Source organism: Phlebotomus papatasi, chromosome 1 (genome assembly GCF_024763615.1).
Source record: "Phlebotomus papatasi isolate M1 chromosome 1, Ppap_2.1, whole genome shotgun sequence".
In the NCBI taxonomy this organism is placed as follows: domain Eukaryota; kingdom Metazoa; phylum Arthropoda; class Insecta; order Diptera; family Psychodidae; genus Phlebotomus; species Phlebotomus papatasi.
The window spans coordinates 97,439,511-97,452,427 of NC_077222.1; the positions used below are offsets into that span (position 1 = coordinate 97,439,511).

The 12,917-nt window shown below is 32.5% G+C and overlaps 1 protein-coding gene across 1 annotated transcript in view; it reads left to right on the plus strand.

The window, feature by feature from the left end:
• LOC129809938 (proteoglycan Cow) overlaps nucleotides 1-10,374 on the plus strand; it is a 104,920-nt gene extending 94,546 nt beyond the window's left edge. The window contains exon 11 of the mRNA XM_055860100.1: nucleotides 5,282-10,374. Within this exon, the coding sequence (XP_055716075.1) occupies nucleotides 5,282-5,385 (104 nt within the window). The 3' untranslated portion in view covers nucleotides 5,386-10,374. The remainder of the gene's footprint in view (nucleotides 1-5,281) is intronic.
• The last annotated feature ends 2,543 nt before the right edge of the window (nucleotides 10,375-12,917 follow it).

Here is a 12,917-nt window from a genome sequence, read left to right on the forward strand (position 1 = left end):
ATATTATGTTATTGTAGTGACTATATTTATTACGGAAATAAAAATAAAAATATTATTTTAAGTGGATTAGTCATAAACGATCCAAATAGCAAAGCACCCGGATTAGCACACTTGACTATATTCAACAAAATTTATTTAGATTTATTTAGATTTATTCAATATATTGCTTTTTGAGCTTGCACTCTTGAAAGCTTAATACATCAATATCAATAGGTGTATATTTTTAAAATCAACACATAATATTTTTTGATAAAAAACTTGGAAAAATTTAATAAGTAGGGTAAAGAGATATATTTTGGAATTAGTATTACAAGTTGGACATGGCTTTTTTCTTGATAAATACAGAACAACATTTATTTTTAAGCACAAGGAATCAAAATATAAAACTAAAACATTAAAAATATACAAATAAAAATGAAGTACTAATTTATCAAGACAAAAAGCCCTGTCCAAATTGTACCATTGTTCAACTTGTACCACTGTCCAACTTGTACCACTTTTCCCTAATCAAGAAACCTAACTTTAGGTTTTTATACTTTTGCTGCTCAAACTTCATTTTACTTCACAAACAGTTTTTGCTTTCTGGCATCGTTTTTTTTCTTTTTGTAATTTTCAATTAATAAATTACTTAAAAGCTACTTGTTTTAGCTTCTTCAGCTTATTTATTGTAAAATTTGTTATAATTTACCTAAAAAAAATAATAGAGAAATCGCACTTTAAACATAAAAAAATTCAAACTTCAGGATTTATCCCAATTTTGAAAAAAATTGTAATTATATACTTACCACCAATCAATATTTAAAACTATACGATGCAACATAAATAAACACACATAATTAAATTTTAATAAATAAAAATTAAAACATCATTCAAAACATTTTGTACCGACCAAATCAATCTTCGCACTGAACAAAAGACCGGATGTATTATATTATCATATAAAACCTAATTAATTAATTTAATTATTTTGCAAATTGGACAGGATGATTTAATATAATTATATACTTAAAATTACTCATATTGCATCCTTAGAGTATTTTATCCAATATTCCAATGCGTCCGTTATTCATTTTAAACATAGCGGACAAATATAATAATATGCATAATTCATTTTTAATTTCTTCCCCAAATGTCAAGGAAAATATTTAGCATTTCAATTAAAAGTTTTCGCATAATTGCCGGACTTTATCGATGTATCTAAACAATGGTCTGTTGGAGGCTCGGTGAATTTAAATTATTATTTTATTATTTCTTCAATTTTATTTTCTTTGAATAATTGTGAAGAGCAAGAACTTTATTTTTTTTAAATAAAATTCATTTCACCAAATTTTCTTTTCCAACGGAATTTATTTGCGCAGAAAAAAGAGAACTTTTATCAGAATTTCCTACATTCTTCAGTTCGTTGAATGAAAGCTTTAAAAGGGCGTAAGCACCCTTTGAAACAAAGTGTTTAAACTCGCTATAGCTAAGAGCACTTTGTTAATTTTAAATGTTTTTCGCAAAGCTCTTTGAAGTTGCTCTCCACACAGCTTTTATCGCTGAAACTCTATTAAAAGATTTATAATTGTGTTTCACTAACATACAATTGAGTTCCTTGGAGATGTGAACGACGGGAATTATTTTATGGACTAAGCATGACACTTCCCATTTGGGAATTTCTTGATATTTGCTACAAACTTTTCTAACAACATTCACGCAAACGGAGCAAAATATATTGAAGGAGATGATATTGATCTTAAAAATTTAGAAAATATAATTAAAGTTTCACATGAACTGTTTGAGAATCACTTAACAGTGTTTGCTGAACATTTTGAGTTACTTTAAGAATTGTTTATGTGAAAATTTTGTTATGATTTCTGCAGTCTTTTGGGGAATAAAGTTTTGAAACATATTATTTGTTCATATTTTCTTCAAATATTAAACTCGAATTTGCATATTTCACTGATATAGAGTTGGAATATGGCGCATGATCACAATGGAAATAGATTTATATTCAATACCTTTTGCTCAAGTGAAATAAAATTCTGATTAGGGGAGACTGGGGCAAAATTTGCCAAAACGAAAATTTCAATATTCACTATTTTCTCAAATAAAAGAGACTGAGGCTTGAAATTTTTATTATAGATAGCCTTCATGAACCTTCTTAAACTTACAAAGTTTCAAAGGATTCGAGGAAGGATTATGTAAAATATAAAATCTTGACATTTCGAGCCATATTTTTGGAATATTCGGCTCATAGAAAATATGAATACTAATTAGCTCAATTTAAGCACATTTCTCGTTAAGATAGAGAAAAATTATCTTCGACAAAGTTGTAGAGGAATAAATTTCCTATAAAAATATGTCTATTTGATATTTTTAACGTTTGCGAAAGTAAAACGTCAGAAATTATCCGAAGACTGACAATATTTGCCCCAGCAATTTTGAGAATCTCCACAAAATCGACTTTTAGAAAATGATTCGAAAATCACATTTCTTTCGAGATAGAGGAAAATAGTCTTCTGCAATGTTGTAGAGCAGTAAATTTCTTATAAGAATGTGCTCATTATAAAACGTTTAAGTTTTCTCAGAGCTCGTGAAAGAATTAAATATGCGTTTTGACAAGTTTTGCCCCAGACTTCCCTATAAAATCTGCCAAGCAATTTAATTGTCTTTTCGTAAATATTATTCGAATTCGGATGCAATTTTAAGGCATCTTCTAGAATCCCCTCACAATATCATCATTTGCAGTTCAATATTAAAGTATATTGTGATCATCTTAAACATTATTCTTCTTAACTAAGTTCTGGAAGATGTAACTAACGTAATTATTATAATATTCCTAGATAAAATACTTGTTCAAATAATTTTGAAAAGTATAGGGGAGACTGCCCAAAGAGCATTTTCTGACCAATTCGAAAATTTGGCAAAATATTGTCGAAATACGCTCGACAGACTCAGAGATTTCGATTTAATTTCGTCGATTTGGCCAAGTTTTGCTTATTGGGTGGGGCAAAAAGTCACAAAACGGATATTTTATTTTTTTACAAACTATGCCCGAGTGCCCCAGAAATTTATAATTAGCGCAGTTTTATAGAAAATTTTACCGCTCTACAACTTTGTGAAAATCATTTTCCTCTATTTTGTAAGGAGTTACATTTATCAAGCCGTTTTATAGAAGGTAATTTTGTGACCATTCCAAAAAATGCTGGGGCAAATAGTATCAAGCATGGGGTATTATCACATTTTGATTCGCTTTGTTACGAGCTTTCGTAAATTAAAAAAAAAATACCTAGATAACATATTTTCATAGGAAATTTATTTCTCTGCATCTTTGTAAAACACCGTTTTCTCTATCTGAACGAGAAAAACGCTTTTCAAGCTATTTTATAAAAAAAACACAGAGAATGAAAATCGTTTAACCAACGCACACAACAAGTAGCGGCACATGGCATTGACGTTTCTTTCCCCCGTGAGACATCAAAAAGTGCTTCGGGTTTTCTTACTTTTTGCTCCATATCTTATGTTACTTTTTACCCCAAGTGGTCGTTTTTAATAAAAAAAAAAGATTTCTTGAGAAAAGAATTTTTGCAAAATTCTAAAATAGATAGAGGCTTCATATTCAAATAATCCGCATCATTTAGGAAATAATCACGAGTGCATAAATTTTGAATAATAAGTAGGTAATAATTGATATATCGTCGATTGCGTCTACCTTTGTCGTATCTGCATTCCTTTTGTGTCAGCATTTCACGCAGGACGTCTGTATTGTAGCTTGCACCGAATGCAGATACGAAACAAATGCAGATACGAAAGAGGAAGACGCAACCGACGATATTCTTCATGGAAAATATTTAAAAAATATGGCTAAAAATTTCGATATTCTTTTTTATTTTCTAAATTCCTTGTTCGAATTCTAAGAAACATACAACATCGAAGAAGGTATCTATGGAAAAAATTAAGCCGCTATGTTATTTATCTTGGAAGATATTGAATTTTGAAATTTTCTATTTGTGACTTTTTGCCCCATTACTCACTGACTTTGAGCCGCCTACATAGGCGTTAGATATTAAATACATCGTAAATCGAAAAAAAATGGTCTTGACAGAAAAAAAAAGTTGGTAGAGCACTTGTCCTAGTTAACGAGAGGTCTCCAGTTCGATTCCGGGTGGAGGCAGGAATTTTTCCTATCTCCACTGAGAAAAAAACTGGATGATTTGAGTGTCATTTGCTCTGATTGATGATTTCTCTGTACATAAATACAATTAACATTTAACTAAAGTTCGTAAAATTCTCATAAGAAAAATATTTCGTAAAATTGTTCGTAAATGTTTGTGAATTCCTATTGGGCACTTACGAAATGCTCGTAAATCGTATAACCCTGAAACAACTTCGTAAAAATTTGTACTTTTTTTTACAAAACATTGTTCGTACGTAACTTTGAAAGTTGTTCTTTTCACAAATTTGTGATTTATAATATTTCGTGAAAAATATACATTTGGACGCAACAATCATTTGCTCCGAAAAAGACTCAAACTCTGTAACTTTCTGTAAAAATCCGTAACGTGTTTCAGAAGCAGGATTCGTAAGGTAAAGTGCTCTCGAGTCGACCGGTTCCTCGACTCGACCAGTGGTCAATATTTGAATGTTTTAGTCGTGAATTTCTATAAAATTGTCACTGATTCGTATTTATTTATGGTATAATTGACCTATTAATATTAGATCATACGCCAAATATTAGTATATATATAAATAAATTGAATAAATAACTCTACCGGTCGAATTGAGAAACCGGTCGACTTGAGGGCACTTTACCTTAGAAGAGCGGAGAGTGATAGTTGCGGTAAAAGAATAGATACAGCAACCCTTTTCACTCACTCCCCCGCGGATAATACCCAAAATCTAATTTGAATCATGAGAGCATCCGACCTAATTCGTTGTGGGTATGAGTTGCTCACATGAAGTATAGTAATATATGTAAATTTTAGTTTAGCACAGCATTCACGCCGCGAGAAGCACTGCGCAGCATCCCCAAGTCAAGGTAAAATCAAGTCTGGCCTTTATGCCATTTGCAATTAATTCTGCGATACATCCACAACTAAAGCCACCGCCCCTACTTTAATAATTACTATATTTTAAATGATTTAAAACTTATCCAGGTGTGATGTGACCCTTCCAGTAAATTAAATTTTCAACATATCTAATTGCAATGCAAATCATTCAGTTATAAAAATACACATAGATGAACTAACGACAAAATATGTTCAAATGATGTTCTTTCTTTTCAATTTCATGGCAACAGAAGATGTAATTAATAGTGCAGCTTCTTTAACTTCCGACGATGAGGACGACGAAGACGATGATGATAGTTCTGAAGGAAGTGCAGATCGTCTTCTTGTGTTCTAAACGAGAGGATTGGCGTATTTCTTTTCTTATTTCTTTCTTTATATTTTTAATTTTGCAGCTGAGACACTCCAAAGATGTACTCTCAATGATGGTATTACTTAATGGACATATAAAAGAAAAATACCAATTTATTTAGTAGAACAGTGAGAGTGTGATGAAATGGAATCAATTTTGAATTGCCTAAACAGACGAAAAAAAGTGGTTGTTTTTTGTAATAAGCACTCATCATCACCAAGAAAACACCAACCATGTGAGAGTTAGTGAAGCATTCCATATGAAAAAAAAATCATCATTCACTTAGAAAGTTCATTGAATAATTCTGTTCGATAAGAATAATAATATATTTTTCTTTAAAACGAACCCTCTCTCATAAAAGTCCTGGGAGGTAAAATGGTAGAAGATATGGAATTCTATGAGATTTCACATGGATGAAAGTAGAATTCCCTGGAGCGTGCCAAATGACAGACATTCACAATCTCCTTCCAGATTGTTGTTGCTTGCAGAAAATTGCACAATCCCTGCAGAAAAGATATAAAAAGAAGCCATGAGAGAGAGTAAATGATCAACACAGTGTGTTTCGGAATAAGTGTTGCAGAAATAGGAAAGGTTCTAGTGGGCATTTATATAAAAATGTTAATTTTTTATGGTTAATAAAATAGAATTTCGATGGATCCTTAACCATTTTATTGCTCTTCAAGCTAAGTTAGTGAAAGAATTTTACGTGACTCTCACAGACTTGAGGATAAAATCCAACATGGCTTAAAAGGATACAGATTGAGGGTTTAAGTCATCACCGAAAGACCTTTATTTTAAATATAATTTAAATATTGTAAATTTCCAGGTTTAGAAAAAAATCATTTAGGCGCTATCCATATGCAATAATCAAATATTTAATATCATAAAACATTTTAGATACATCACGTTCTCTGATTGGTTAAAGATTATAAATACTCAAATCGTTAGCCAATTAGAATGTGATAAGATTTGAATATTTAATATGTAATAATGCCTAAACGTCTAAATGCCTAGAAGAAGCAGCTAGGCTTTCAACCTCAAAGTCTTAATCTTAAAGGCGGACTTCGAAGCATAACTAATTGTGAAATACTCGAACCAATCTGGCCGGACAACTCGAAATATCGAAAGGGTGCGTGAATACGTAGCCATAGAATCCAAAGAACATTTCGGAAACTATGAGAAGGCACAGTGAATCCGTGTTGTTTGAGAGAGAACGCTTTAGAAGCCACTGTAAATGCCTAGCTAACCTAAGGTTTATGCTTAGAAACCTAAAGTCAACTGTTCTTGATTAACGAGAATTCCCATAAAATCTTGAGAATGCATCGGAACTCATAGAAAACCCTTGTGAACTAACAAGGAATGCTTGGGAACTCAGAGTTGGGAATTCCAAGCACCTTCGGAAAATCACGGGAAGTCTTCGAATTTCACGTAAACCCATGGGAACCTCAGGGAAACCCACCGGTAACGTTCGAGAACACGATAAATGTTCAGGATCCTATAAACAAAACCTATGGAATCATTCGGTACTAGTGCAGATGCTTGGTAAACCTTGAAAATTCATCAAGAACCTTTTGGAAACCATAAGAATACATTGTGAACCTTTATGATTTGATAAGGAATAATCGGTAAGACGGTACCGAAGATAAAATCGGTAAGATCGGTAATTCTTAGAACGCGCAGTATGGCACTGTAAATGGTTAGCAAACCTGGTGAATCCTCAGAAACCTGAAATCAAGTACTGAAAATAATTTCCGGAAAATTCTTGATAATGCTGTGAGGAACGCTTGGGAACCATCAGTAAATGCTCAGGAATGCATAGTTAATCTGGGATATCCTTCGGATCCCACTAAGAATCTTTGATTAAACGCAGAGAACTTTTGAGAACCCAAAGGAAAGTCTGATACCCTTAGAAATCCATAGGGAATACTAGAGAACGTATCGTAAATGTTCAAGAATCTTTCAAATAAAAACTAGGGAAACCTTAGTATATCGACGAAGATCATTTGAACGCTCGGTATGCCACTGTACATGCTTAGAAGACCTGGAGAATCATTAGAAACCCAAGATTTACTACTAGAAATTCAGAAAAATCTCCAGAAAATCCTTGATGAAGCATTAGAACTCATAGGGGACCCTCGTGAACCTACCTAATCTGGGAAACCTTTCGGATCCCACTAAGAATCTTTGTGGAAACTCAGGGAACTTTTGGGATCCCAAGAGGCAGTCTAGGGAATTAATAGAAACGCACTGACAACCTTGAGAATCCAAGTGGAATACTAGAGAGCCTATGGTATATGTTCAAGAACCTTTCAATAAAAAAACTAGGCCGCCCTTGGTAACTCTCGTAGAATCCTTGGAATGCTCGATATGGCACTGTAAATGCTTAACATACCTGGCGTATCCTCAGAAACCCAAGATTAACTACTGTAAATTCATGGAAATCTCCAAGAAATTCTTGAAGAAGCATGGAAACTCATACGAAACCCTTGTGAACCTACCAGGAATACTCAAGTATGAACTGTAAATGCTCAGAAATGCCTAGTAAATTTGGGAAACCCATAGTATCCGACTAAAAATCTTTAAAAAGACGTAGAGAACCTTTGAGAACCAGAGAGGAATACTAGAAAACGCATCGTAAATGGTCAAGAACAGTATAAAAAAAAACTAGGGAACCCTTAGTAACTCGCGGAGGATCATTGGAAACCCTTGAAAACTTATCAAGGATCTTTAGGAACCCATCAAAATACACTGTGAACCCTTGTAATTTGACAGTTAACGATCGGTAAGCCACTGCTGGAAAGGTTTAGAAAACCTGGCGAAACCTTAAAAACTCAAGATGGACTACTAAAAATTCTTGGAATTCTCCAAAAAATTCTCAAAGAACCATGAAAACTCATAGGGACACGCTTCGGAATCATCAGTAAATGCTTAGGAAACCTTAGAAAATCTGAGAAACTCTCTTAAACCGACGAGGAATCTTCGAGAACCTGCAAAACCTGATCCTGAGAAAGCGTAAAACCTTCGAGAACTCACGTGTAAATTTTAAGAATTCATAGAAGCGCACTTGAGAACTCAAAGGGAACACTCAAGAACCTTTAATATCTCACGAAGAATTCTTGGAAACTCACATAGTACCTTTGAAAATTTGTAGGAACGCAGTGGAAACCTGCGAAACGCTCATTAGAAATGATCGGTTAAGCCATAGATTTTATCCGGAAGCCGGATATTCTGATCTTATGACTAATAAAAAATAAGTTAACCAGTCCTTAAGTCTGTGAGAGTATTACAAAGTTTATAGTTAGAACTTTAAATTTAGCTCTTCACGTAAATTTCTGAACAGTGCTCACTGAAGTAATGAATTAAGAATATGCTTTTTTTGGAAATTTGACACACACAAAAACCTCTGTGCGAATCGCATAATTTCTTAAACAATTTCAATATTCTTAAAGCATTCTGCCTGAGACATACTGTGTTTCCCTGATTTTTCTGCATTTTATATAATTTTACCTCTACATCATCAAGCTCATGTAATGTCTGTATCTATCTATACTTACTCTAAAATAGTGACTATAAAATATTTATCATGAGAAATCGTTCCCCTTTAGTAATTGTTAGACGTGTCCGTTGTAATAATGTTTCTGCTCTTAGTGAAGAATAAAGAAAAAAGGGATGTTAATCGTATAGATAAAAGATTGAGGAAGAGATTTTTTTTTCATAAATTAATTTTATCCCTGTAAAATGTATGATATTGGCATTTTGTAATGAGTAATAATTAACTTAAGAGTCCCATTCATTCTCACACGAATGTGAGGCAGAAAGCTCTTTTTTAGGACAAAGAAAAAAATAATAATAACAATTTCTTCCACCAAATTCATAAGACATTTTGTAAACTTAATGAAAAAAAAAGAAAAAAAACGAATAGCTAATTATTTTCTTATTAATTGAAATGACAAAAAAAGGCAGATCATTTGCATAATTATACACAGGCCTATTTGTAGCGTCAGCGGAAGGAAAAACTCAATAAATATTTAGAAAATAAATATAAATATTCAATGAAGAGGACTACAACATGTTAAATGTAGAAGAATTTAAAGGAAGAATAGGATGAAAGGATGAATTATAAATTAAAACACACAAATTTAATGTTTATAGAGGAAAGAGGGAGTACTAAGAAAAAAAAATGAAGCAAAATCTATTAATATGCACTATTTTGCGGCACTCTTACATTGAATCTGTCCACGAGTAATCTTATTTTGAATAAGAGAACGATAGAGTTTTAAAACTTGTTTCAAATCGAACTCATCATCAGCCATCCATTGAATGCTTAATATCAAGAATATTTACACAATAACTTATAATCTCTTATAATGATAGTTTAATGATTAACGTCTTAGCTCTTAAGGGTATTATAATAGAGAAACTTTTTTGAGATAAATGAAAAGAATGAAGAAAGAGACGAAGAACATTTGAATATGATAATAATGACATAAATTAGTACCAGAGTCACTGGAATGCATAAATGAAAAATTAGCAGAAAGAAACAGAATCGAAACACTTTTCAAAAAAAAAGAAAAAAATAAAGTAAAGAAATTTCTTTAAATTACCGGATAAAGACATTGTGTACTCTATAGAAGCTTTATCAATAAGAACAATTTATACTTGAATTTTTGCAGATGATATCACTGAGAAATCATTGCTCTTCTAAGTTATTTCTCAACATTTTACCTATAATTGCTCCTTAGTTCCAGTACACCCACAATATTCAGTCAAAATGATTCCCTCCCCCATACGATAACATTTCCCCAAATAATTTTCCCCAATTATTTCCCGTTAAACTCCCACACGTCTGTGAAAAGATGTAGAAATTAATTAATGTAATACGTGTTAATATATTAGTAGCTTAAATTATTATCATTTTGTTGTTGTAATACATTCCAAGAAGAAGTGAATCAATAAATAAATTCTGAGGTGAAATTGTAATTCTTTCCCCATTACATTTGTTTGTTTGCTGCTTCAATGGGGCATCATTGAGAGAGGAAAGCTGAGAGGTTTTATTTTCAAAGCTTCAGACTGAATTCTTTCATAAGAACATGTTTGCAAATCGATCACACTGCAAGAGGTATTACAACAAGTTGCCACGTATGAATAGGAGAATTCAAAGACTTCTCAAAAAGCTCCTACTTGGAAATAAAAATAGAGAAATAAAAATAGAAAGCTCACAGGAAAGGTCTCAAATAACAAAGCTTTTCGCTTTTTGAATAGGAAAAGCTACCGGATGGGTCTTCACAAACTGCTTGAACCATGAAATAAGATGTAATATGTCATAGAGGAAGGTCAGGCAGATTAGCTATTTTACAAGATTGATGTACAAAATAAATATAAATTTATTATTCAAAGAGTTACCTTTGCTTTGTTATTTCCAGAACTCTATTTTTTTTTCAATCGAGGATAATTTAACTAGGACACCCAGGTTAGTAGCCCATGACTGTTCCAGCAATATTTAAGGAACCGCACAAAAAAGATCGATTCCTAGACGTTTCTTGGTGAGATTCTGAGTTTAATTGGTTCTAATCCTACACACGTCTTTCACTGAAAAAAAAAACGGGGGTGCGATTAACTTTTTTTCCTCATAACTTTAACACTTTTTAGATGTAAAAATATATCAACTTTTTTAATGTAAATTTTACACATTTTTAAGGGTAGAAATAACATGAAAAAGGATAACTTTAACCCCTAATACACCTAAAAAGCATAATATTTACACCGATTTCGAATCAATACTGCAGGGTAAAATTAACATTTCTGGAATGTTATTTTAACTTTTTCGGATTTCTCTCAGTGTTGGATATGATTGATTTATTCTTGAACAAAGAAATACTTTTTTCTTTGATAACACTTTATTTACAGAGCTAAACTGTACCAAAAATTGAAATCTTTTGAATCTCGATCAAAAGTTCAAATTTAGATTAAAACGCGCTACCTTCGGACGACTCAAGCTTCGGACAATTCAATTTTTTCTTTAAGTTCCTTGTGAATTGCATCCATAGCTCTTTTCTGAAAATTTGAAACATTTGACTAGCTATTAAAATATAATATTATAATGGGCCAAATTCATTCATAACACATTGAAAAAACTAAATTTGGTCGAAGTAAGCTTCGACCAGTCGTCCAAAGTCAGCGAGCTTTCCCCTAGTTTTTTTTTTCAAAAATCTTTCGTTCAAGTACAGGCCTAATAGATAGTAATAGTTTTTTTTGTATCTGACAAAGATGTGATGAATTACTATGGAGACGAGCTCAATATCGAGGTTAAAAAATAATCTGAGAGAAAATTTGTACATGGACGAAAATGTAGCTGATTAAATTCTCTATCAAACCCACAAAACAGATTGTTAGGGACAGTCCTAGTTTTCGAGATATTTTTGATCAAAGTTGCTAAAAAGTTCGATTTTATCATGTTTTCTGAAATTTATGAGACTACAGCGCCCCTGGTGTCAGTTGTACGAACTTCATCTGTTCAGAGGATTTATCGGGCATGTAAAGGAGACCAAATTATTCCTTAGTGAGAAATAAATCGGTTCAGCAGAATCGGAGATATAGACACCCAAGTATCAAAAACGGCAAAAACGGTTTTTCCTAAATACCAGGCGCAAAATCCAAATGAAATCAAAATGATAAGTATTTTCGTAAATCATTTGACCCCAGCAATAAAAAAAATAGCATGAGAACCCAGAGACAAAATCATCGTTGCACAGTGTAATCATCGCGCAATATTCCTAAGAATTCAAGGCATTCAAGGAAAATTCTCCTTTTCGCCGGATATAATCCTTTATTTGTTTATTAACTCACAGGTGCGTAAGGGTTCACCAGCCATCCAGCGGCTAGTAGCACTCGCATTGCAATCACTTACACCACTTACACCATTTTCATACTCACAGATTTGTATCGCGACAACACTAAAAGAATAATTTGGATTCCCAAATAATAAACTCAGAAAACCAAATAATTGAGAATATTTTATGAGAAAAAATCTATGTTGTGTTGTTTTGTGACATGATTAAAACTTTATATGAAATAATTTACTTTATTATATAATACTCCCTCCGTTCCGAAATAAGTCGTACGTTTGAGAAAAATTCTTGTTCCGAAATAAGTCATACGTTTGGGAAAAATTGGGATTAAGGGAAAGTTTGTTGGTAAATGTTTTGTGTATCAACAATTATCTCTTATAAAGAACTATTGCTAATGTCCAGTACTAAAATTGGCGTCCAGTCTTGATGGTATGTTGAGGAACGAATGTCTTAAAAATGTCTTATTTTTGGCGTATTATTTTCAATCTAGAATAGGTGCAGAATGGTGAGAGATACAGTCTTAGGACCTTCGGGGGACCCCCCCATATGTTGACCCTGGGACCGTTAATATGTTCTTTATTTTGCCCCCAATCCTTACCTTCCCCTCCAAAATCATGTTTTTTTGGATTGCTCGAAAACACGTCGTGCGATTTTTTTTCTTTAATTCTG